Here is a 25,024-nt window from a genome sequence, read left to right as displayed (position 1 = left end):
TCCTAGAACTTACCACCAGGATCACTGAGCTGCTGAGCGGAGAGGTGAGCGCTGCTGGGAATGCTGGGACATTATACAATAACGCCAAGGGATGGGTCTGGTAGTGACTGTATCCTTGTGTTGTCAGGTTCCTATAAGGTGTCAGGATGTCACTGTCTATTTCTCCATGGAGGAGTGGGAGTATTTAGAAGAACACAAGGGTCTGTACAAGGATCTCATGATGGAGAACCACCAGTCCCTCACATCACCGGGTAAGAGGAGACCTTCCATGACTGTAGAGGAGAGAACAGTTTTAAGGGTCAGATTCCCCCATCATCTGATCATCACATATAGACAATGTATTCAGTCGCTGTGTATATTTCCTATAGATGGATCCAGTCAGAGAAATCCACCTGAGAGATGTCCCAGTCCTCTGTATTTCCAGGACTGTCCAGAGGAGAAACCAAATATCCCACTGGATCATCAGGTAGATGAAGCTGAGGTTTCTACAAATCTTCTATAGACTGATGTAATGGAGGTTTCTACTGACCTCCTCCAGCAGCAGTGGAGTATACTGTACGCTCCATCTACTGACCTCCCCCAGCAGCAGTGGAGTATACTGTGCGCTCCATCTACTGACACCCCCCCCCCCCCCCAGCAGCAGTGGAGTATACTGTACGCTCCTATTTTGTTTGTTTTTTCTCATGTCTTTAATGTTGGATCCTTGCAGGAAATATCTGGTGAAACGACGAGTGGACTTGAAAAACCCATATCCGTGTCTGTGAATGGTAAGAGCCTTTCATAAATCTATGACTGTAGATGTCTTTATTAGTGGGACAACTGTTAGAAAGTTCAGAGAAACGTCCTCCTCATCATTGTTGTTATGAGTTATGTCTTAATTATGTGAATTAAACGAGATGTAGGTGATAATCGCCATGTCCTCTTTCAAGATTATCATTCTACTAGGATCGCTGCTCACTTGTGTTACCAAGTGGGAGATGATTGCGGCCGTGAGCACACTGCTCGTCTTCAAAGCCCTCATGCAGGGTCCCATCATTTCAATATAACTGCGCCCTTCCCGTATACAAGGCTATTTTCCATTTGCAAACTTTTTGAACGATTGGCAATCTAGTTTGCTGAAAGGAAGTCGCTGGAAATGTGAAATTCCCCTTGCCAGCCTGCTCTACTTTAGGGTCACCTTGAAGCAGTCGATAATATTTTCATTAAGAGGGGTTTAGGCCTTAAAAACAAAGGTTAAACAACCGGGTCAGCCTCACTTTTGGGTAATGAGATAGCTCTTTCCAGGATTATTGCAGCCTCTTATTTTTGCTGATTGGTGAGAATCTGATACCTGGGCCCCTACAGACGTTATATTCTCACGTCTCGGTATCAGAAGATAGCATCGTGTGGACAAATGTGCAGAAGGGTGCAGTGAGAATGAATGTTTAAAGGGAGTCTGTCACATAATTTTCACCAATATAACTAACAGCACTGACCCACAGAAGATTGCAAACGCATTCCGATTATATCTGTGTGTACTTCGTGTCTTTATTCCATGTCCAGGAAAAGCACTTTTATTCTGGTGAAAAATGTCTCCCATGTGCCCAGCTGGGCTGTCTTTGCTGTTCCAAGTGCCCAAAGCAAAAACCTCTTAGTCCTATTCAGCAGAATACTGACATCTGCCTGTGTTTCAGACTCTTCACTGCCTGATCTGTGTCAATCCAGAGCTGCCTGCCCTAACCATGGACTGGTTTCTGAACTTTCATGTACTCTGCCTGCCCCAATCTCAGTCTGTTACTGACTATGGTTTTCCTGCCCCTGAGATGTAATGCATCAGTGTCTCTATAATTCATGGATCAGTAGTCAATCAAACAGAGACTACTCCAAGAGGTAGCGGCCTGGTGGTTCCCTGCAGTTGAGTCTACATCCTTGTGTAGGGATAAAAGGCTGAGGACCAAGGGACTGCAAGGATAACACCTATATGAGTAGCTTTATTCCAGTTCAGTTTGGTTTACACGGTGGTTCCACACCCGTTGTCTTACAGTTTGCCCAGGCCAAGTGATCCCACTGGCCCACATGGACTGTGTCTCCCTAAAGTATATAAGGAGTTAACTAACCAACGAGGTCACCAGCTTCTGCAGTACCTGAATATCATCTCAGCCTGCTTAGATGTTTTGACTACTGCCGTTCTTGCCCTACCACCTCCATCAGTCACAGCCTCCAGTGTTTCCAGTGTTCGCCTTCCGCTACCTGTGCACTAAGAGATTATTATTATTATTATTTATTATTTAAGCGCCATTCATTCCATAGCGCTGTACATATAATAAGCGGTGCACATACATAACAGACAATTGTACTAATCATAAACAAGATGAGTTACAAACTGGTACAGAAGGAGAGAGGGCCCTGCCCGTGAGGGCTTACAATCTACATGGTATGGGAGAAGGACACAGTAGGTGCGGGTTGAGTTGGTCATGGCGGTATAGAGGCAGCAGGGTCATTGGTTGTAGGCTTGTCTGAAGAGGTGGGTTTTCAGGTTTCTTTTGTAGGATTCCACTGTAGGTGAGAGTCTGATATGTTGGTGTAGCGAGTTCCAGAGTATGGGGGATGCACGGGAGAAATCTTGGAGTCGATTGTGGGAAGAGGCGATAAGAGGAGAGGAGAGAAGGAGGTCTTGTGAGGATCGGAGAGTGCGTGTGGGGATGTATCGGGAAAGTAGCTCAGAGATGTAGGGAGGGGACAGGTTATGGACGGCCTTGTATGTGTATGTCAGTACTTTGAAGTGGATTCGTTGGGCAATGGGGAGCCAGTGAAGGGATTGGCAGAGGGGAGAGGCAGAGGAGTAATAAGGTGAGAGGTGGATTAGTCGGGCAGCGGAGTTGAGGATAGATTGGAGGGGTGCGAGGGTGCTAGATGGAAGGCCACAGAGGAGGATGTTGCAGTAGTCTAGGCGGGAGATAATGAGGGCATGTACGAGCATTTTCGCAGATTCAAAGTTAAGGAAAGCACGGATGCGGGAGATGTTTTTGAGTTGGAGGCGGCAGGTGGTGGAAAGGGCTTGGATGTGCGGTCGGAAGGAAAGGGCAGAATCTAAGGTCACTCCAAGGCAGCGGGCTTTTTTGACTGGGGATAATGTGCAGCCATTGATCGTGATAGATAGGTCTGTTGGGGGGGGTTGAACAAGATGGGGGAAAGATTATGAATTCTGTCTTATCCATGTTAAGTTTAAGAAAGCGAGAGGCGAAGAAGGATGATATAGAAGATAGACATTGTGGGATTCTTGATAGTAAGGTGATGTCTGGACCAGAAAGGTAGATTTGTGTGTCATCAGCATAGGAGTGATACTGAAAGCCATGGGACTCTATGAGCTGTCCCAGGCCAAAAGTGTAGATTGAGAAGAGCAGGGGTCCTAGGACAGAGCCTTGCGGGACACCAACAGAGAGGGCATGAGACGAGGAGGTGGTGCGGGAGTGGGAGACGCTAAACGTCCGGTCTGTGAGGTATGATGTGATCCAGGAGAGAGCCAGGTCAGTGATGCCAAGAGATGAGAGAGTTTGCAACAGAAGGGTGTGGTCAACAGTGTCGAAGGCAGAGGACAGGTCAAGGAGAAGGAGGACAGAGTATTGTTTCTTGGTTTTGGCTGTCAGTAGGTCATTGGTGACTTTGGTAAGGGCAGTCTCGGTCGAGTGGTGGGTTCGGAAGCCGGATTGTAGGCGGTCAAAGAGGGAGCAAGAGGAGAGGTGGGAGGACAGTTCAGAATGGACATGTTGTTCAAGTAGCTTTGAGGCATACGGAAGAAGTGATATGGGGCGATAACTGGACAGGGAAGATGGGTCAAGTGAAGGCTTTTTGAGGATGGGTGTAATGGTAGCATGTTTAAAAGCAGAGGGGAAGACACCAGAGTTTAGTGATAGATTGAAGAGATGAGTTAGGGCTGGGATAAACACTGGGGTGAGGTTAGGGATGAGGTGGGATGGGATTGGGTCAAGTGCACAGGTGGTGAGATGTGATCTGGAGAGTAGAGTGGAGAGTTTTTCTTCTGTAATGGTGGAGAAGCGGGTTTTAGGGGGAGAGGACCGAGCAGATGTGTAGAGGGTCTGTGGGGACTGTGTAGTAAAGCTTTCTCTGATGTGGACTATCTTTTGTTTGAAATATTTGGCAAAGTCCTCAGCTGAGAAGAGAGGAGAGGGTGGGGGCGCTGGGGGGCGGAGAAGGGAGTTAAAAGTGCTAAAAAGTTGTTTAGGGCTGTGTGACAGGGAAGATATGAGAGATGAGAAGTAGGCCTGTTTTGCATCAGCGAGTGAGGATTTGAATATGAGAAGGGATTGCTTGTAAGCAGTGAGATGATCTATAGAAGGGGATTTTTTCCATTGTCGCTCAGCAGCCCTGGAAGCTTGTCTGAGTTTCTTGGTCAGGTTGGTGTGCCAGGGTTGTCTGTTGATTTTCCGGATTTTGTTATGTGTGAGGGGGGCAACAGTGTCCAGAGCTGTACTTATTGTGGTGTTGTATAGGGTGGTAGCAGCTTCTGGGTCTTGGAGGCAATAGATGGTAGAGAGTGGGAGAAGAGAGTCAGAAAGCAAGCGAAGGTCGAGATGTTTAAGGTTCCTGCGGGGGTGTGCTGGTGTGTGGACCGGGGGGGCTACAGAAGAGACCAGTGAAGAGAAGGTGAGTAGGTTGTGGTCGGATAGGGGGAGAGGCGAGTTAGAAAGGTTAGATAGGGAGCAAAAGCGGGTAAAGATCAGATCCAGAGTGTGACCATCTCTGTGGGTGGGAGCTGAAGACCACTGTGATAGGCTGAAGGAGGAAGAGAGCGACAGGAGTTTAGAGGCGGCCGAGTGGCAGGTGTCAATAGGGATGTTGAAGTCACCCATGATGATAGTGGGGATGTCGGCAGAAAGAAAGTGTAGTAGCCAGGTGTTGAAGTGGTCAAGAAAGATGGTTGCTGGGCCTGGAGGGCGGTAAATGACAGCTACTTGAAGGTTGGAGGGAGAGTAGATGCGAACAGAGTGTACTTCAAATGAGGTGAGCGTAATGGAGGGTGGCAGTGGAGTTGGGCTGTAGGAGCAGGTGTCTGATAGGAGAATACCAACTCCTCCACCATGTTTGCAGCCGGGGCGGGGGGTGTGAGTGAATTGAAATCCACTATAAGAGAGTGCAGCAGGGGAGGAGGTGTCTGAGGGTGTCAGCCATGTTTCTGTGAGACCCAGAAAGGAAAGGTTTTGAGAGATAAACAGTTCGTGAATGTACGACAGTTTGTTACGGACAGAGCGCGCGTTCCATAATGCTCCTGCAAGAGGAGCCAAAGGGGCAGGGGTCAGAGGAATGGTAATTAGGTTTAAGGGGTTGCAGGAATTTGTAGAAAGAGATTTGTAGTGGGACATGGAGGTGATAGTGGGGATTTTCTGAGGGGGTCCTGGATTTGGAGAGATATCACCAGCAGTGAGGAGAAGCAGAGAAAGTGTTAATAGGTGAGAATAAGAGAGGGCATGAGGTGTCTGTGTGTGTTTTGGAAGGAAGTGTTTTATGTTTGCAAACAGGTTTGTGCAAGCGATCAGATGAGAAGGTAAGATGGAGGACGAGATGAATAGTTCCTTGCTGGGTGAATGGATGTGGGGGTATTTCAGGAGGTTGTGGAAAAGTAGGAGGAGTAAGAGGAAAAAGTTAAACATTGTTTGCATTGACTATGTCTAATTACCTGTGGTCCCCCTCTGGTCACATTCTGGTATAATTCAGACTGTGCACTTAAGGAGTTGCACTTGAGAGATTTTGCATGTGGAAAGACCAAGGTCTGGAAGACCATGGATCTTAGATTTATACCACTCAGTGATCAATCAGGTGTGACCAAGAGGGGAGGGGGCTACATATGGACTAATCAAGGGAGGACCAGATACAGGGGTGAAGTAGTGTAAACAAATACTCAATAAATCCAGCAGGAAAAGAGACATTAATAGTTCAATGCGAAAACATACCAGGGTTTAGAAGGAGAGATGAGAGGGGGTGGACAATATCAGACTGGGAAAGCTGGGTGTAGCAGTAAGCTTCAATGCGAAAACATACCAGGGTTTAGAAGGAGAGATGAGAGGGGGTGGACAATATCAGACTGGGAAAGCTGGGTGTAGCAGTAAGCTTCAATGCGAAAACATACCTGGAGATGAGAGATGAGAGAATTGGGTGATGGTCAGTAAGCAGTGATGACAAAGTGGAATATCCATAATATTACATTCTGGTATAATTCAGACTGTGCACTTAAGGAGTTGCACTTGAGAGATGTTGCATGTGGAAAGACCAAGGTCTGGAAGACCATGGATCTTAGATTTATACCACTCAGTGATCAATCAGGTGTGACCAAGAGGGGAGGGGGCTACATATGGACTAATCAAGGGAGGACCAGATACAGGGGTGAAGTAGTGTAAACAAATACTCAATAAATCCAGCAGGAAAAGAGACATTAATAGTTCAATGCGAAAACATACCAGGGTTTAGAAGGAGAGATGAGAGGGGGTGGACAATATCAGACTGGGAAAGCTGGGTGTAGCAGTAAGCTTCAATGCGAAAACATACCAGGGTTTAGAAGGAGAGATGAGAGGGGGTGGACAATATCAGACTGGGAAAGCTGGGTGTAGCAGTAAGCTTCAATGCGAAAACATACCTGGAGATGAGAGATGAGAGAATTGGGTGATGGTCAGTAAGCAGTGATGACAAAGTGGAATATCCATAATATTACATTCTGGTATAATTCAGACTGTGCACTTAAGGAGTTGCACTTGAGAGATGTTGCATGTGGAAAGACCAAGGTCTGGAAGACCATGGATCTTAGATTTATACCACTCAGTGATCAATCAGGTGTGACCAAGAGGGGAGGGGGCTACATATGGACTAATCGAGGGAGGACCAGATACAGGGGTGAAGTAGTGTAAACAAATACTCAATAAATCCAGCAGGAAAAGAGACATTAATAGTTCAATGCGAAAACATACCAGGGTTTAGAAGGAGAGATGAGAGGGGGTGGACAATATCAGACTGGGAAAGCTGGGTGTAGCAGTAAGCTTCAATGCGAAAACATACCAGGGTTTAGAAGGAGAGATGAGAGGGGGTGGACAATATCAGACTGGGAAAGCTGGGTGTAGCAGTAAGCTTCAATGCGAAAACATACCAGGGTTTAGAAGGAGAGATGAGAGGGGGTGGACAATATCAGACTGGGAAAGCTGGGTGTAGCAGTAAGCTTCAATGCGAAAACATACCTGGAGATGAGAGATGAGAGAATTGGGTGATGGTCAGTAAGCAGTGATGACAAAGTGGAATATCCATAATATTACATTCTGGTATAATTCAGACTGTGCACTTAAGGAGTTGCACTTGAGAGATGTTGCATGTGGAAAGACCAAGGTCTGGAAGACCATGGATCTTAGATTTATACCACTCAGTGATCAATCAGGTGTGACCAAGAGGGGAGGGGGCTACATATGGACTAATCAAGGGAGGACCAGATACAGGGGTGAAGTAGTGTAAACAAATACTCAATAAATCCAGCAGGAAAAGAGACATTAATAGTTCAATGCGAAAACATACCAGGGTTTAGAAGGAGAGATGAGAGGGGGTGGACAATATCAGACTGGGAAAGCTGGGTGTAGCAGTAAGCTTCAATGCGAAAACATACCAGGGTTTAGAAGGAGAGATGAGAGGGGGTGGACAATATCAGACTGGGAAAGCTGGGTGTAGCAGTAAGCTTCAATGCGAAAACATACCAGGGTTTAGAAGGAGAGATGAGAGGGGGTGGACAATATCAGACTGGGAAAGCTGGGTGTAGCAGTAAGCTTCAATGCGAAAACATACCTGGAGATGAGAGATGAGAGAATTGGGTGATGGTCAGTAAGCAGTGATGACAAAGTGGAATATCCATAATATTACATTCTGGTATAATTCAGACTGTGCACTTAAGGAGTTGCACTTGAGAGATGTTGCATGTGGAAAGACCAAGGTCTGGAAGACCATGGATCTTAGATTTATACCACTCAGTGATCAATCAGGTGTGACCAAGAGGGGAGGGGGCTACATATGGACTAATCAAGGGAGGACCAGATACAGGGGTGAAGTAGTGTAAACAAATACTCAATAAATCCAGCAGGAAAAGAGACATTAATAGTTCAATGCGAAAACATACCAGGGTTTAGAAGGAGAGATGAGAGGGGGTGGACAATATCAGACTGGGAAAGCTGGGTGTAGCAGTAAGCTTCAATGCGAAAACATACCAGGGTTTAGAAGGAGAGATGAGAGGGGGTGGACAATATCAGACTGGGAAAGCTGGGTGTAGCAGTAAGCTTCAATGCGAAAACATACCTGGAGATGAGAGATGAGAGAATTGGGTGATGGTCAGTAAGCAGTGATGACAAAGTGGAATATCCATAATATTACATTCTGGTATAATTCAGACTGTGCACTTAAGGAGTTGCACTTGAGAGATGTTGCATGTGGAAAGACCAAGGTCTGGAAGACCATGGATCTTAGATTTATACCACTCAGTGATCAATCAGGTGTGACCAAGAGGGGAGGGGGCTACATATGGACTAATCAAGGGAGGACCAGATACAGGGGTGAAGTAGTGTAAACAAATACTCAATAAATCCAGCAGGAAAAGAGACATTAATAGTTCAATGCGAAAACATACCAGGGTTTAGAAGGAGAGATGAGAGGGGGTGGACAATATCAGACTGGGAAAGCTGGGTGTAGCAGTAAGCTTCAATGCGAAAACATACCAGGGTTTAGAAGGAGAGATGAGAGGGGGTGGACAATATCAGACTGGGAAAGCTGGGTGTAGCAGTAAGCTTCAATGCGAAAACATACCTGGAGATGAGAGATGAGAGAATTGGGTGATGGTCAGTAAGCAGTGATGACAAAGTGGAATATCCATAATATTACATTCTGGTATAATTCAGACTGTGCACTTAAGGAGTTGCACTTGAGAGATGTTGCATGTGGAAAGACCAAGGTCTGGAAGACCATGGATCTTAGATTTATACCACTCAGTGATCAATCAGGTGTGACCAAGAGGGGAGGGGGCTACATATGGACTAATCAAGGGAGGACCAGATACAGGGGTGAAGTAGTGTAAACAAATACTCAATAAATCCAGCAGGAAAAGAGACATTAATAGTTCAATGCGAAAACATACCAGGGTTTAGAAGGAGAGATGAGAGGGGGTGGACAATATCAGACTGGGAAAGCTGGGTGTAGCAGTAAGCTTCAATGCGAAAACATACCAGGGTTTAGAAGGAGAGATGAGAGGGGGTGGACAATATCAGACTGGGAAAGCTGGGTGTAGCAGTAAGCTTCAATGCGAAAACATACCTGGAGATGAGAGATGAGAGAATTGGGTGATGGTCAGTAAGCAGTGATGACAAAGTGGAATATCCATAATATTACATTCTGGTATAATTCAGACTGTGCACTTAAGGAGTTGCACTTGAGAGATGTTGCATGTGGAAAGACCAAGGTCTGGAAGACCATGGATCTTAGATTTATACCACTCAGTGATCAATCAGGTGTGACCAAGAGGGGAGGGGGCTACATATGGACTAATCAAGGGAGGACCAGATACAGGGGTGAAGTAGTGTAAACAAATACTCAATAAATCCAGCAGGAAAAGAGACATTAATAGTTCAATGCGAAAACATACCAGGGTTTAGAAGGAGAGATGAGAGGGGGTGGACAATATCAGACTGGGAAAGCTGGGTGTAGCAGTAAGCTTCAATGCGAAAACATACCAGGGTTTAGAAGGAGAGATGAGAGGGGGTGGACAATATCAGACTGGGAAAGCTGGGTGTAGCAGTAAGCTTCAATGCGAAAACATACCTGGAGATGAGAGATGAGAGAATTGGGTGATGGTCAGTAAGCAGTGATGACAAAGTGGAATATCCATAATATTACATTCTGGTATAATTCAGACTGTGCACTTAAGGAGTTGCACTTGAGAGATGTTGCATGTGGAAAGACCAAGGTCTGGAAGACCATGGATCTTAGATTTATACCACTCAGTGATCAATCAGGTGTGACCAAGAGGGGAGGGGGCTACATATGGACTAATCAAGGGAGGACCAGATACAGGGGTGAAGTAGTGTAAACAAATACTCAATAAATCCAGCAGGAAAAGAGACATTAATAGTTCAATGCGAAAACATACCAGGGTTTAGAAGGAGAGATGAGAGGGGGTGGACAATATCAGACTGGGAAAGCTGGGTGTAGCAGTAAGCTTCAATGCGAAAACATACCAGGGTTTAGAAGGAGAGATGAGAGGGGGTGGACAATATCAGACTGGGAAAGCTGGGTGTAGCAGTAAGCTTCAATGCGAAAACATACCAGGGTTTAGAAGGAGAGATGAGAGGGGGTGGACAATATCAGACTGGGAAAGCTGGGTGTAGCAGTAAGCTTCAATGCGAAAACATACCTGGAGATGAGAGATGAGAGAATTGGGTGATGGTCAGTAAGCAGTGATGACAAAGTGGAATATCCATAATATTACATTCTGGTATAATTCAGACTGTGCACTTAAGGAGTTGCACTTGAGAGATGTTGCATGTGGGAGGGGGGGGAAATACTGTGGGTTCCTGGTCCACTCCCCTCTGGGTACATAGTAACTCATTGACCTGTAGTCTTCGGGAATTCTGGCTACATTACGCAAGTTCTTCAAAGAGCCCTGTCAGCCTGCTTCTACAGCCTCCTCACTTCGGCCACGGTAACCTCACTGTGGGACAGTACACCATACTGGTGGCTACTCTTTGAGAGGGTCTGTCACAGCATATTAAGGATGAGCTGAAAGGTCAGATGTAACATCTACCATGGACAACCTGAATAACCTAGCCACCCGCATAAACATTTGCTTCAGAGAATGTATCAAGGAGTTTGCATCTGAGCAGAGTTCCTAGGCTGGCACCTTTATTCTAGAGGCTCTTGTTTCCTTCTTTGTCTCCACCCCGGGGCTCATGCATTTAGACAGAGTCATATTGTCCAAGAAGGAGCGTCGACTTGATGGAGTAATAATTTATGTTTGTATCGCGGTGCCAATGGTCACAACAAGAAGACTTGCCCTCTCAAGCTGGGAAACTGGTGCCTAGGCTCAGTTGGAGAGACTACCCTAGGTCAAGACAAGCGCTCTCCAAGTTTACTAAATTGGTCATCCTACATCAGGCCTTAGTAACCCAGTATTGCATTCCATCAGACGGTTGGAAAGGTCCTTGGTGGTGACGTGTCAACAGAATCCCACTTCCTGAATCTATATGCTACATTACTGTGCCTATGAACCTTCAAGTGGGAGTCTTGTATACAGAGAAGATTTCATTCTATGTCCTCCCTGTTTTAATTAGTCCCCTCCTGCTTGGACTGCCATGGCTCCATCTACACGCTCCTGTTGTCGACTGAAACTCAGAGCAGATTTTGTGCTGGGGACCTGACTGTCACTCTTGCCCTGCTTCAGCTTATTCCAGCTGTGCTGGTGTTTTTGACTAGGCTAAGACTGTCCCATCGAGCTCCAGCCTGGCACCATATCTCCTTGTGTCCAAGTCTATCAGTTGTCCGTACCCAAGACGAGGGCTGTGTCTGACTACAAAAAATAGAACATTTGAAAGATGTTTTTTTTATTAAAGTCCTCCTTTCCTTCTGGGGCCAGATATTTTAATGTTGAAGAAGAATAGTTCTATTTGGCCCTGTATTAATGACAGTGGATTGAATAAAATTACTTTGAGGAATAAATATCCTTTGCCACTAATCGCTGGGTTGCTTTATAAGCTTCATGGAACCAAGCTCTCCACGAAATTGGATCTTCAGGGACCTTACAATCTGATTCGGATACAAGAGAACGATGAGTGGTAGATTGCTTTTCACACCCAAGAAGGTCATTATGAATATCTCGATATACCCTTTGGCCTCTGTAACATTCTTGCAGTTTTCCAGGAGTTTGTTAAATGTGTCTTTTATGATCTCCTCTATGTCTTTGTAGTGGTCTGTCTGAACATGACATCTTGGTCTTCTCTCCTGATCTGACTTTGCATTGGAGACATGTTCACACCATTCTCCAGCGCTTAAAGGACAACAGATTATATGTGAAGTTTGAAAAGTATATTTTCGAAAAGAACTCTCCATCTTTCCTGGGTTATATCATCTTTAACTGTGGGATTGAGATGGCTCCCGGGAAATTGACTCAAGTCTTAGACTGGCCCCGTCGTACTGGTCTGTGAGTTCTTGGGCTTCGCCAATTATTACAGGCAATTTATCCCTTATTTCTCCACTCTGACCAACCAATCTCTGAACACTAGGGAGCATTCCAGACTTTCAAGCAGGTCTTCTTCTCAGCCTTTACACCACACTGATGTCTTTAGACAGTTCTTCTTAGAGGTTAATGTGTCCTCTGCGGGAGCCAGAGCTGTCATCGCCCAAAAAGGTTGCTCTGGTAAGATGGTCGTTTGTGGCTTATTCTCTATTCTCCCTTGCAGAACACAACTATTCAGTCAGAGACAGAGAGCTGCTAGCCATTAAGTTGCCCTTGAAGAATTGATACATCTCCTAGAGGGCACCTGCCATCTTAAAGTATTCTATACAGACCATAAGAATTTGACTCATCTGCAGATCTCTGAATGTCTTAATCCTTGCCACGAGCAGTGGTTGTTATTCTTTTCTCAATTTGATTTTATTCTCTCTCATTCATTTGACTCCATTGACTATGTACAGGGTCCTCAGCATATCATCAATCCTGGCCAATTTGTTTCTGTCTCTCCAGTTCTGCTCAAGGACATCCCATGTGGCAAGACATATGTTCCTGTGGCCAACAAAAGATGAGATCTGGCTTGGGGACATTCTTCTAGGGCTGTGGGCCACCCAGGTCTCCACCAAACTGCTAGTCTGATCTCTCAACATTATTGGTAACCTACGATCTCTAAGAACATCTAGTATTCTCTCACCAATGTACATGAGAGAACTCTCTGATGAGTGTGAGTTGCAATCTCTTGTATAAGCAGTGAAAGATAGTGAACTCACTATACTCATTCCACCACTTTCATGTAGAATTCCAATGAGGGAGATGCAAATGATGATAGAGGTCAAAGGAAAATCCTCTCTCCAGCTTTATGAGGCATGTCTGACAAACAGGAAAAGACTGCAAGAAACAGGATATGAGCTCACAGAAGAGGAGGAGCTACGGGATGAATAACATAATGAATTACAACCATAGATAACTTCATAAAACCAAATATAGCAATGGCCACTAGAGGGAAGCAAAGTACACTAAACTTAGTAGATATAACACTGAATATTATTAAATAAGTGAGAAACCATTAGCTGGGACAGTACATGTGGGATTCTGTGGTCTCTTGTACCACCTGTGCTCAGAACAAACAGCCATGGACCTTATCACCAATCATCCTCAGAGTGCACTACAACCTGTGTGGTGGCTGACCGATTGTCTAAAATGACCCACTTTATACCTCTGACCGACCTTCCTTCTGCTAATCAATTAGCCAACTTCATCCTAAAACACATATTTTGGTTACATGGTTTGCCCTTACACATTGTATCTGATCGGGCGGTGCAGTTAACTTATAAATTCTGTTTAGCCATCTGTAAACATATAACGATATTGGGGAATGCAAGTAAAATAGAATAGAATATGGTATGATGAAAATAGCCACATATGCGTATGAGTATAAAAGATGATAATGTTAAAAGGAATGATAGTATTAATAAAAGTAGTCCTCCGTGGGATAGTCCTGCACAAATAAAAGTGGTCCTGCAAAAATATGTAGTACTTAATACAGGAGCATTCTTCCTTAATCTATATGCCACATTGATGAAGTACAGTCAATTAATGTGATCCTGCACGGTGCTGTGGGAAAAAGAGAGATGCTCTGTGCCTAAGCGTGGCGTCCCACGCTGTCTGCGGCTACAGAGTTCACTTACCCACCCACCGGCAGTGTTGGAGTAGGTCCTCCTATAGCGGTCGGCTGTTCCTGGGAAAGTTCGTGAGGTCTGACGCGATCTGCTGGTAAGATCTTCAGCGTTCCTCGTGGTGCCCGGGGCGTGGTTCGCGCGTCTTCAGTATGATGCGGATGATCACGTGATCGCAATTTTTGCGATTTTTTTCTTTCGGAGCGCTCCTTGTGATGCAGAAAAAGCGGTGCACTTAGGTTTAATCCTTAACAATCCTCTATAGGCTTATGCTTAGACGCGTTTCGGGAGACTCTCCCTTCATCAGTACGTAGTAATATTCTAGTTTGTGACATTGTTTTGCCACGTCACAACAATTGGGTTACTTTGCTCCCCTGGGCAGAATTTTCTTACAATATCACAGTGAATCAACCTTTTGTGCATGGTCAACATTTATGGTTTCCTCTTCTAATACCTGTCTCCTATGGAGTTCAGCAGTTGAATCCACTGTCCATAATTACTTTCAGATCTGGCAAGAGACTAAGGGCTGTTTCATACGAGCGGACGCCATGCGTGTCATCCGCAGCGTGAAAGAGAGCCAAGCCCTGCACTGGACAGCAGAGACACGGAGCATTAACATGATTGATAACGCTCCGTGCCTCTCTGTGATATTTTTGCTACAAAATCACAGTGACAACTTTATCTCACAGTGATTTTGTAGTAAAAAGATCACAGAGAGGCACGGAGCGTTATCAATCATGGTAATGCTCCGTGTCTCTGCTGTCCTGTGCGGGGCTTGGCTCTCTTTCACAGCCCTAAGGCCCCTTTCACACAGACGTTGCGGGAAAATGTGCGGGTGCGTTACGGGAACACCTGCAATTTTTCTGCGCGAGTGCAAAACATTGTAATTCGTTTTGCACTCGCGTGAAAAAAATCACGCATGTTTGGTACCCAAACCCGAACTTCTTCACAGAAGTTCGGGCTTGGGATCGGTGTTCTGTAGATTGTATTATTTTCCCTTATAACATGGTTATAAGGGAAAATAATAGCATTTTGAATACAGAATGCATAGTAAAATAGCGCTGGAGGGGTTAAAAAGAAATAAAAAATTATTTAACTCACCTTAGTCCACTTGTTCGCGTAGCCCGGCCTCTCCTTCTGTCTCCTTTGCTGAACAGGACCTGGGGTGAGCATTAATTACATGAACAGGACCTGTGATGACGTCACTCCGGTCATCACATGGTCCGTCACATGATCTTTTAACATGGTGATGGTTCATGTGATGGAACATGTGATGACCGGATTGACGTCATCACAGGTCCTGTTCATGTAATTAATGCTCACCCCAGGTCCTGTTCAGCAAAGGAGACAGAAGGAGATGCCGGGCTACGCGAACAAGTGGACTAAGGTGAGTTAAATAAAATAAAAATGTAACCCCTCCAGCGCTATTGTACTATGCATTCTGTATTCAGAATGCTATTATTTTCCCTTATAACCATGTTATAAGGGAAAATAATAATGATCGGGTCTCCATCCCGATCGTCTCCTAGCAACCGTGTGTGAAAATCGCACCGCATCCGCACTTTCTTGCGGATGCTTGCGATTTTCACGCAACCCCATTAATTTCTATTGGGCCTGCGTTACGTGAAAAACGCGTGAAAATCGCAGCATGCTCTATATTCTGCAACGCACAAGTGATGCTCACCCCAGGTCCTGTTCAGCAAAGGAGACAGAAGGAGATGCCGGGCTACGCGAACAAGTGGACTAAGGTGAGTTAAAAAATTATTATTTTTTTTAACCCCTCCAGCGCTATTTGACTATGCATTCTGTATTCAGAATGCTATTATTTTCCCTTATAACCATGGATTTTTTTCACGCGAGTGCAAAACGCATTACAATGTTTTGCACTCGCGCAGAAAAATACGCACATTTTCCCGCAACGCCCGTGTGAAAGAGGCCTAAGGCTTCCCTGTTAAAGATTTCTGCTTGTATGAAGAGGTCCACTGTTTGACACAACTCAATTTTCTCCTGGGGAGAAGGTTTGTCTCTCCTCTAAAAACAAATCTGACTTCAAGTAGACTCATACAAGTTGGCACCCTATTACATTGTTCCTTTTGAGCTTTTGAGACAGCTGAATCAGTCAGTCACAAGTTGCGTTTTCCTTTATCTCTATGCATCCTTAATACTTTTCATGTTTACCTCCAAAAACCAGTTGTGTTCAACTGTTACTCCAAATGTTCAGTTCCTGCTCCTACTCCTGTTGGCACATGTAATGAGTACGAAGTCAGGAATATTCTGTATCTAAGAAGAGTCAAAGGTATAACCTTGTTTTTAGTGGACTGCAGTCTGGGCCCAGAAGAGAGATCTTGGCAGCATCCTGAAATTATGAATGTCATTTTTGCAGCTGTCTTCACCTCAGAAAAGAGGGCTTAAGGGCGAGTTCTACTATGGTGTCCACTGCTGTCCTGTTCTTCCTGGTGGGCTTGGCCTCTCCTCTGGTCTACTCTCCAACAGCTTCCCTGCTCCTGTGTGCCAGCGGCTTGGACCTGCTGGTCTTTCCCTCCTCCTCAGCGGTCCCGGCCACAGGAGTAGCTAGCTGGCTGTTTCTTCTTGCAAGCTGCATCTTGCTTCATGCCAGCACTGCCTCCCTCTGCCTGTAGGGTATGCACTCCAAACGGCTCTTAAAAGGGCCAGTGTGCACCCTTATCTTTACCAGCCAATGGCTGACCACCCATGAGTAATTAAGACATATTCCCTTGTTAGAAGCAATAAGTTCTTGTAGGTAGTCTCCTGCAAAGGTGTCATTTTGATTGTTTGACTTTCTCATGTACCGACCTATGTCCCAGGTACTGATCCTTTGATGCACGACCTGACCAATGCCTGCCCTTTGTGTTAACCCCGAGCAGCCAGTTTTGACCTTGGACTGATTAATGGGCTTGTATGTAATCTGCCCCCACAACCTTGACCTGTTACTGACTTTGCCTGCCCCTTCAGTGTTGCACATCGGTATGTCTTCACTCCCATGGGTCAGCAGTAAATCAGACTACTCCAGGAGGTAGCAACCAGGTGGTTCCCTGCAGCGGAGTCCAGATCCCTGTATAGGGGTTAAAAAGTGAAGACCAAGGAACTGTCAGGATAACATCCTCAAGCCAAATCTGTTTAGTTGACACAGTGGTACCACACGCCCTGTCTTCCACTTTGATATTTTACAGTTCCTTTGTCATTATAGATGACTCCATTCATTTTCAGAAACATTGGATGGACTAGGGATGAGCAGTTTCACATCAGAGGCCTTCATTCATTAACACCTTCTTGTCAACCGGACACTAACATTTGGCTCATGTAGACTTTCTTATCCTATCTCATAACATGTCTCTATTTATGCTACAATCCTGAATTTGCTTCCACTTGTATCTGTTATATACACTTTTTTTTTTGCAGGATTTGTTGGATGTTTTTGAACTCTGTCTGTTGACATCAGGAAATATTTGGGTAGATATTATTTGTTTGCAACTTTTTAAATGCCATTACAACAAAATATTGTCCCTGGCCATGGTCTGAAAAGGAGGCGTGGTGGGGCCAGCTTGCCTGGCAGATTTATTTTCATTTATACGAGTTTTCTGGCAAAAATGAAGACAAAAATCTATGACAACTCAGAGTTGTAGTAGATTTCAGATTAGGTGCACAGACTGCCAGAGGATGCGCCAAAATATATGATTAAGCGTGCCCCTTGCCATAAATTTGGCACATCCTTCAGCGCAGGGCATATAAAGAGCCTTGATAATTCTCCCCATTTGTACTGTATTTCCTGATAGAAACACTGTTGGCTATGCAAGAAATTATATTTTGACCTATATCAGTGATGGCTAACCTTGGCACTCCAGCTGTGGTAAAACTACAACTCCCAAGATGCCCCCCTTGCATGGCTGCTCTCAGAACTCTATAGAAATAAATGGAGCATGCTGGGAGTCGTAGTTTCACCACAGCTGGAGGGCCAAGGTTAGCCATCACTGACCTATATAAACAATGAGCACATGCACAGTATAATTTCTTTCTTCTCATTTTAGTGCATGTAATTTACTGAAATGATACGTTATACTGTTTTGTTTCATATCCTATATATATTATCAATTTGCTTGTTTGATTTGTTAGTAAAAAAATCTATTACTTTAGGAAAATAAGAAAATGTTGCTTCTTTTTCCAGGTAAGGATGAGATGGGAGACTCTAATGGACATCTATTATTGAAAGAAGAACAAGATAATAATGTCACACAAGCTAATTCGGTAACACCTAATGTGGCCCATTATAGTAGAGATCTATCCACCAATAATGCTGGTCTCAAGAAACTTTGGTCTAATCAATTACTGATTGACAATACAAGAACAGAACATGGAAAATTATTACATGGGAAACACTTTAAAAAGAAATACAATCAATCTATACATGACATTATTCACAATGCTGAAAGGCCATTTTCATGTTCACAATGCAGGAGGTGTTTTAGCAAGAAATCAAATCTTGTGGAACATCAGAGAACTCACACAGGGGAGAAGCCATTTTCATGTTCAGAATGTGGTAAATGTTTTGGCCAGAAATCTGTTCTTGTTAAGCATAAGAGAACTCACACAGGAGAGAAACCATTTTTATGTCCCGATTGTGGAAAGTACTTTAGTCAGAAATCAAATCTAATGGAACATCAAAAAATTCACACAGGAGAGAAACCATATTCATGTTCACAATGTGGGAAATGTTTTAGCCAAAAATCAGGTCTTGTTAAACATCAAATAAGAGTTCACTCAGGGGAGAAGCCATTTTCATGTCCTGAATGTAGGAAATGTTTTGGTCAGAAATCCAATTTTGTGGAACATCTAAGAACTCACACAGGGGAGAAGCCTTTTTTATGTTCGGAATGCGGGAAATGTTTTGGTCAGAAATCAGTTCTTATTAATCATCAAAGAGCTCACTCTGAGAAGCCATTTTCATGTTCAGAATGTGGGAAAACTTTTAGTCAAAAATCAAGTCTGGTTAAACATCATCTGAGAACTCACACAGGAGAGAAGCCATTTTCATGTCCTGAATGTGGGAAATGTTTTAGTCTAAAAGCATTTCTTGTGGAACATCTAAGAATTCACACAGGTGAGAAGCCGTTTTCATGTTCAGAATGTGGAAAATGTTTTGGGCATAAATCTGGCCTTGTTAAACATCAGAGAATTCACACAGGGGAGAAGCCATTTTCTTGTTCAGTATGTGAGAAATGTTTTAGTCAGAAATCAAGTCTTGTAGAACATCTAAGAACTCACACAGGAGAGAAGCCGTTTTCATGTTCAGAATGTGGAAAGTATTTTAGACAGAAATCGGGTCTTGTTAAACATCATCTGAGAACACACAGAGGGGAGAAGCCATTTTCATGTCCTGAATGTGGGAAATATTTTGGTCAGAAATCAAATCTTGTGGAACATTTAAGAACTCACACAGGGGAGAAGCCATTTCCATGTTCAGAATGTGGAAAATGTTTTGGACAGAAATCTGTTCTTGTTAAGCATAAGAGAACTCACAGAGGAGAGAAACCATTTTCATGTCCGGAATGTGGGAAATCTTTTAGTCAAAAATCAAATCTTTCTGAACATCAAAGAATTCACACGGGTGAGAAGCCATTTTCATGTTTCGAATGTGGAAAATGTTTTAGACAGAAATCAGGTGTTGTTAAACATCATCTGAGGACTCACATCGGGGTGAAGCCATTTTCATGTCCTGAATGTGGGAAATGTTTTAGTCAGAAAGCAAATCTTGTGGAACATCTAAGAACTCACACAGGGGAGAAGCCATTTTCGTGTTCAGAATGTGGGAAATGTTTTAGCTGCAAATCAGGTCTTGCTAAACATCTGAGAACTCACACAGGAAATGTAAGAGCTGTTGAAGGTATGGGGCTTCATTGTTAGGCCTGCTGCCTAAGGATGCCTTCTGATGTATAACTTAAGCTTTTGAGAACATGTGCTGTAAGAGAACGATGTTTTAACTGTTTTATGACGCAAACAAAGCTGTTTGGATTATGAATTATATGCAACACAGAAGAAGAGAGCAAAAAGTGGGTTATCCCTATTGTCTCATTTACATGTTAGTATGGAGCATGGTCACACTGAAGCAAAACTGCCTCCATACTGATCAGTATTATGGATTGTATGTTTTTTTTGTCTTGTGGTACATTTCCCATCAATATAATCTTTGGAATAACAGGCTTTGTTAACATCAAAAACTTGGCCTAATTCACATGATAATTCAGAGAAAGTCTTTGGACAACATAGGACCTATTAGATCTGGACAAAAAGAAAATCGAGACAGGAGAGGTGTTATAGTAGAAACGAAGCTCAGCTGCCCATGTATAAAATCTCCCAATATGTGGTTTGTTGCAGTTATTACTAGTGTTGATCGTGAATATTTTAATTGCTAATTTTTATTGCGAATATCGGTACTTTGAGAATTCGCGAAAATCTAGAATATAGTGCTATATATTCCTAATCGCGAATATTCTATTTTTTGAGTGCTCTCATTAAGAGAAACAAAAGAGTATTGCAGGCTTGATACCTTTTAATGGCTAACAAAAATAGAAGTAATGATGTTACATAGCGAGCTTTCGAGACATTACCAGTCCCTTCATTAGGCGTACTACAAGAATATATGAAGAAACAGCAATATACAGTATATACAATAAGAACAGAGACATGGGGGAATGAATGGACATTTGAAAAATAACAGAACAACATATCAAAGATCTTTAGAATGAGTCCTTAATTATCTTACAGATAAGGGGTGTGAAAGTTTTATGGTCTCTAAATTGATGTTATCTCAGAGACCTGGTGCCCCAACTATGTCTATAGAAGACTCTTTAGATCTTGTAGTGTGTCATAAATCCCGGGGACAAATTCAGTCCAGTATTCAGTGTTATAAATTTGTAATCCCAAATTCTTCTAGCTCTTTGGGATTTGAAGTTACCTTTTAATATGAGAACTTTCATGTGTTTTCTATTGTGTACTGGGCTACAGAAATGCTTAGCCACAGGAAAGTTTAGCTTCTTCTCTTTAATTGTGTGGCGGTGGGACCTCATACTTGCATTGAGTTTCTGTCCTGTTTCTCCAACGTAGAGGCCTCCAACAGGACATTTAGTGCAGAGAATCAGATAAACAACATTAGATGTACAAACCGGATTCCAAAAAAGTTGGGACACTATACAAATCGTGAATAAAAACTGAATGCAATGATGTGGAGATGGCAAATGCCAATATTTTATTTGTAATAGAACGTAGATGACAGATCAAACGTTTAATCCGAGTAAATGTATCATTTTAAAGGAAAAATACGTTGATTCAAATTTTCACAGTGTCAACAAATCCCCAAAAAGTTGGGACAAGTAGCAATAAGAGGCTGGAAAAAGTAAATTTGAGCATAACGAAGAGCTGGAAGACCAATTAACACAAATTAGGTAAATTGGCAACATGATTGGGTATAAAAAGAGCTTCTCAGAGTGGCAGTGTCTCTCAGAAGCCAAGATGGGTAGAGGATCACCAATTCCCACAATGTTGTGCAGAAAAATAGTGGAGCAATATCAGAAAGGTGTTACCCAGCGAAAAATTGCAAAGACTTTGCATCTATCATCATCAACTGTGCATAACATCATCCGAAGATTCAGAGAATCTGGAACAATCTCTGTGCGTAAGGGTCAAGGCCGTAAAACCATACTGGATGCCCGTGATCTCCGGGCCCTTAAACGACACTGCACCACAAACAGGAATGCTACTGTAAAGGAAATCACAGAATGGGCTCAGGAATACTTCCAGAAACCATTGTCAGTGAACACAATCCACCGTGCCATCTGCCGTTGCCAGCTGAAACTCTACAGTGCAAAGAAGAAGCCATTTCTAAGCAAGATCCACAAGCTCAGGCGTTTTCACTGGGCCAGGGATCATTTAAAATGGAGTGTGGCAAAATGGAAGACTGTTCTGTGGTCAGACGAGTCACGATTCGAAGTTCTTTTTAGAAATCTGGGACGCCATGTCATCCGGACCAAAGAGGACAAGGACAACCCAAGTTGTTAGCAACGCTCAGTTCAGAAGCCTGCATCTCTGATGGTATGGGGTTGCATGAGTGCATGTGGCATGGGCAGCTTGCATGTCTGGAAAGGCACCATCAATGCAGAAAAATATATTCAGGTTCTAGAACAACATATGCTCCCATCCAGACGTCATCTCTTTCAGGGAAGACCCTGCATTTTTCAACAAGATAATGCCAGACCACATTCTGCATCAATCACAACATCATGGCTGCGTAGGAGAAGGATCCGGGTACTGAAATGGCCAGTCTGCAGTCCAGATCTTTCACCTATAGAGAACATTTGGCGCATCATAAAGAGGAAGGTGCAACAAAGAAGGCCCAAGACGATTGAACAGTTAGAGGCCTGTATTAGACAAGAATGGGAGAGCATTCCTATTTCTAAACTTGAGAAACTGGTCTCCTCGGTCCCCAGACGTCTGTTGAGTGTTGTAAGAAGAAGCGGAGATGCCACACAGTGGTGAAAATGGCCTTGTCCCAACTTTTTGGGGATTTGTTGACACCATGAAATTCTGATTCAACATATTTTTCCCTTAAAATGGTACATTTTCTCAGTTTAAACTTTTGTTCCGTGATTTATGTTCTATTCTGAATAAAATATTAGAAGTTGGCACCTCCGCATCATTGCATTCAGTATATATTCACGATTTGTATAGTGTCCCAACTTTTTGGGAATCCGGTTTGTAGAACATGTGAATGTCCCAGGGATCTTATAGTCCTGCTGTGTGTTGGGGATCCGTATCTTATCTGTTGTTATTATATGGGAACAGGTTTTGCATCTTCTTATCTTACAGGGATGGGTTCCTTTTTCTGTGGTACATGGCCTTGAACTTGATCTGATCAGAATATTCCTTAGATTTGGAGGTTGTCGGTAAGCTAGTAAAGGGGGATCTGAGAAGATTGTTTTTAGTTGTTTATCCTTACCTAGGACATGATGTAATTTTTTGACAGTTTTCCTCCGTACTTCTAGTTGTGGGTTGTAGGTCACAACCAGAGGTACGCGCTGGTTCTGTTTCTTTTCATTGTATAGGAGAAGTTGACTTCTGGGGATCTTGGTGGCTCTTGTGATCTGATCTTCAATTGAAGCAGGATAATAGCCCTGGTGTAAAAATGTCCTTTTTAGATTGTAAATGCTCATCCCTGTCTGATGGGCTGGAACAGATTTGATTATATCTGATGGATTGACTATAGATGATGGACTTTTTAATATGTTTGGGGTGGAAGCTGTCCCATTTGAGGTATGTAGGCCGATCAATAGGTTTCGATACAGGGATGTCTGTGTTGAGCCGTCTTGAAGTTTTATGGTGGTGTCCATTAAACTGAGTTCTGTGTGTTAATAGTTGAGGGTCAGGTTTATGGTGGGATGTAATTTGTTGAATTGTTCATGAAATTTTATCAGTTCATGTTCAGAGTCGGTCCAGATTATTAGGATGTCCTCAATGAAACGGAAGTAAGCCAAGGTTTTTTTGGGCCAAGATACCAAAAAGTCATTTTCCAGTTTTGCCATGAAGAGATTTGCATATTGCGGTGCCATTTTACTGCCCATGGCAGTCCCAGTACACTGTAAATACAGTCCTGATCAAAAGTTTAAGACCACTTGAAAAATGGCAAAAAATCATATTTAGCATGGCTGGATCTTAACAAGGTTCCAAGTAGAGCTTCAACATGCAACAAGAAGAAATGGGAGTGAGACAAAACATTTTTTGAGCATTCAATTTAATGAAAACAATGAATAAACTGAAACAGGCAGTTTTTTAGCTTATCAAAAGTTTAGGACCACACCTCCAAAAAAAAACTAACCCACCCCAAAACAGAAATCCAACTTCCAAACATGAACTCAGTAAAGAGTAGCTCCGCCGTTAATGTTTATCACTTCAAAAATTTGTTTCGGCATGATTGATGCAAGCGTTTCCATGAGGTGAGTGGGAACATTTCTTCAAAGTGGTGAAGACGGACGCACGAAGGCCATCTACTGTCTGGAACTGTTGTCTATTTTTGTAAACTTCCCTTGCCATCCATCCCCAAAGGTTCTCAATTGGATTTAGATCAGGGGAACACGCAGGATGGGCCAAAAGAGTGATGCTATTCTCCTGGAAGAATTCCCTTGTCCTGTGGGCATTGTGTACTGTAGCATTGTCCTGTTGAAAAACCCAGTCGTTACCACACAGACGAGGGCCCTCAGTCATGAGGAATGCTCTCTGCAACATCTGGACATAGCCAGAGGTCGTTTAACGCCCCTGCACTTCCTGAAGCTCCATTGTTCCACTGAAGGAAAAAGCACCCCAGACCATTATGGCGCCCCCTCCACTGTGGCGCGTAGAAAATATCTCGGCTGGGATCTGCTTGTCATGCCAGTAATGTTGGAAACAATCAGGACCATCAAGGTAATTTTTTTCTCATCAGAGAATAAAACTTTCTTTCTCTTGCAAAGTCCAAACGAGCAGTTCTGTGGCGTTCAAGGAGACGAGGTCTTTGAAGACGTTTTTTGTTTTTAAAGCCCTTCGGTCTCAGATGCCGTCTGACGGTTATGGGGCTTCAGTCAGCACCAGTAAGGGCCTTAATTTGGGTCGAGGATCGTCCAGTGTCTTGACGGACAGCCAATTGGATCATCTGGCTCAGTGCTGATGAATTTTTTTTGGGTCTTCCACTTGACTTTTTTGTTCCATAACCCTCAGGATCATTTAAGAAATTCCAAATGACTGTCTTACTGCGTCCCACCTCAGCAGCGATGGCGCGCTGTGAGAGACCCTGCTTAAGCAGTTCAACAACCCAACCACGTTCAAAAAGGGAGAGTTTTTTTGCCTTTGCCATAACAACATGTGACTACCTGACAGAAAATGACAACAAATCCACATCTTTGCACAGATTTGGATCAGCAGTTTAATAGTTATTTTCAATTTATTGAATGCTCAAAAAATGTTTTGTCTCACTCTCATTTCTTCTTGTTGCATGTTGAAGCTCTACTTGGAACCTTGTTAAGATCCAACAATGTAAAATATGATTTTTTGCCATTTTTCAAGTGGTCTTAAACTT

General features: G+C 43.5%; 1 protein-coding gene across 1 annotated transcript; it reads left to right on the top strand.

The window, feature by feature from the left end:
- On the top strand, positions 1–20,251 carry LOC122934753 (gastrula zinc finger protein XlCGF57.1-like). The gene is made up of 5 exons (XM_044290438.1): positions 1–44; positions 128–251; positions 369–466; positions 710–767; positions 18,092–20,251. Exons 2-5 carry the CDS (start codon positions 167–169, stop codon positions 19,825–19,827), a joined length of 1,977 nt encoding a protein of 658 aa, XP_044146373.1. The 5' UTR covers positions 1–44; positions 128–166; the 3' UTR covers positions 19,828–20,251.
- Positions 20,252–25,024: the final 4,773 nt, after the last annotated feature.

Source organism: Bufo gargarizans, chromosome 4, assembly GCF_014858855.1.
Source record: "Bufo gargarizans isolate SCDJY-AF-19 chromosome 4, ASM1485885v1, whole genome shotgun sequence".
In the NCBI taxonomy this organism is placed as follows: domain Eukaryota; kingdom Metazoa; phylum Chordata; class Amphibia; order Anura; family Bufonidae; genus Bufo; species Bufo gargarizans.
The sequence above is the reverse complement of the archived record's forward strand: the minus strand, read 5'-3'. Positions and strand labels throughout refer to the sequence as shown.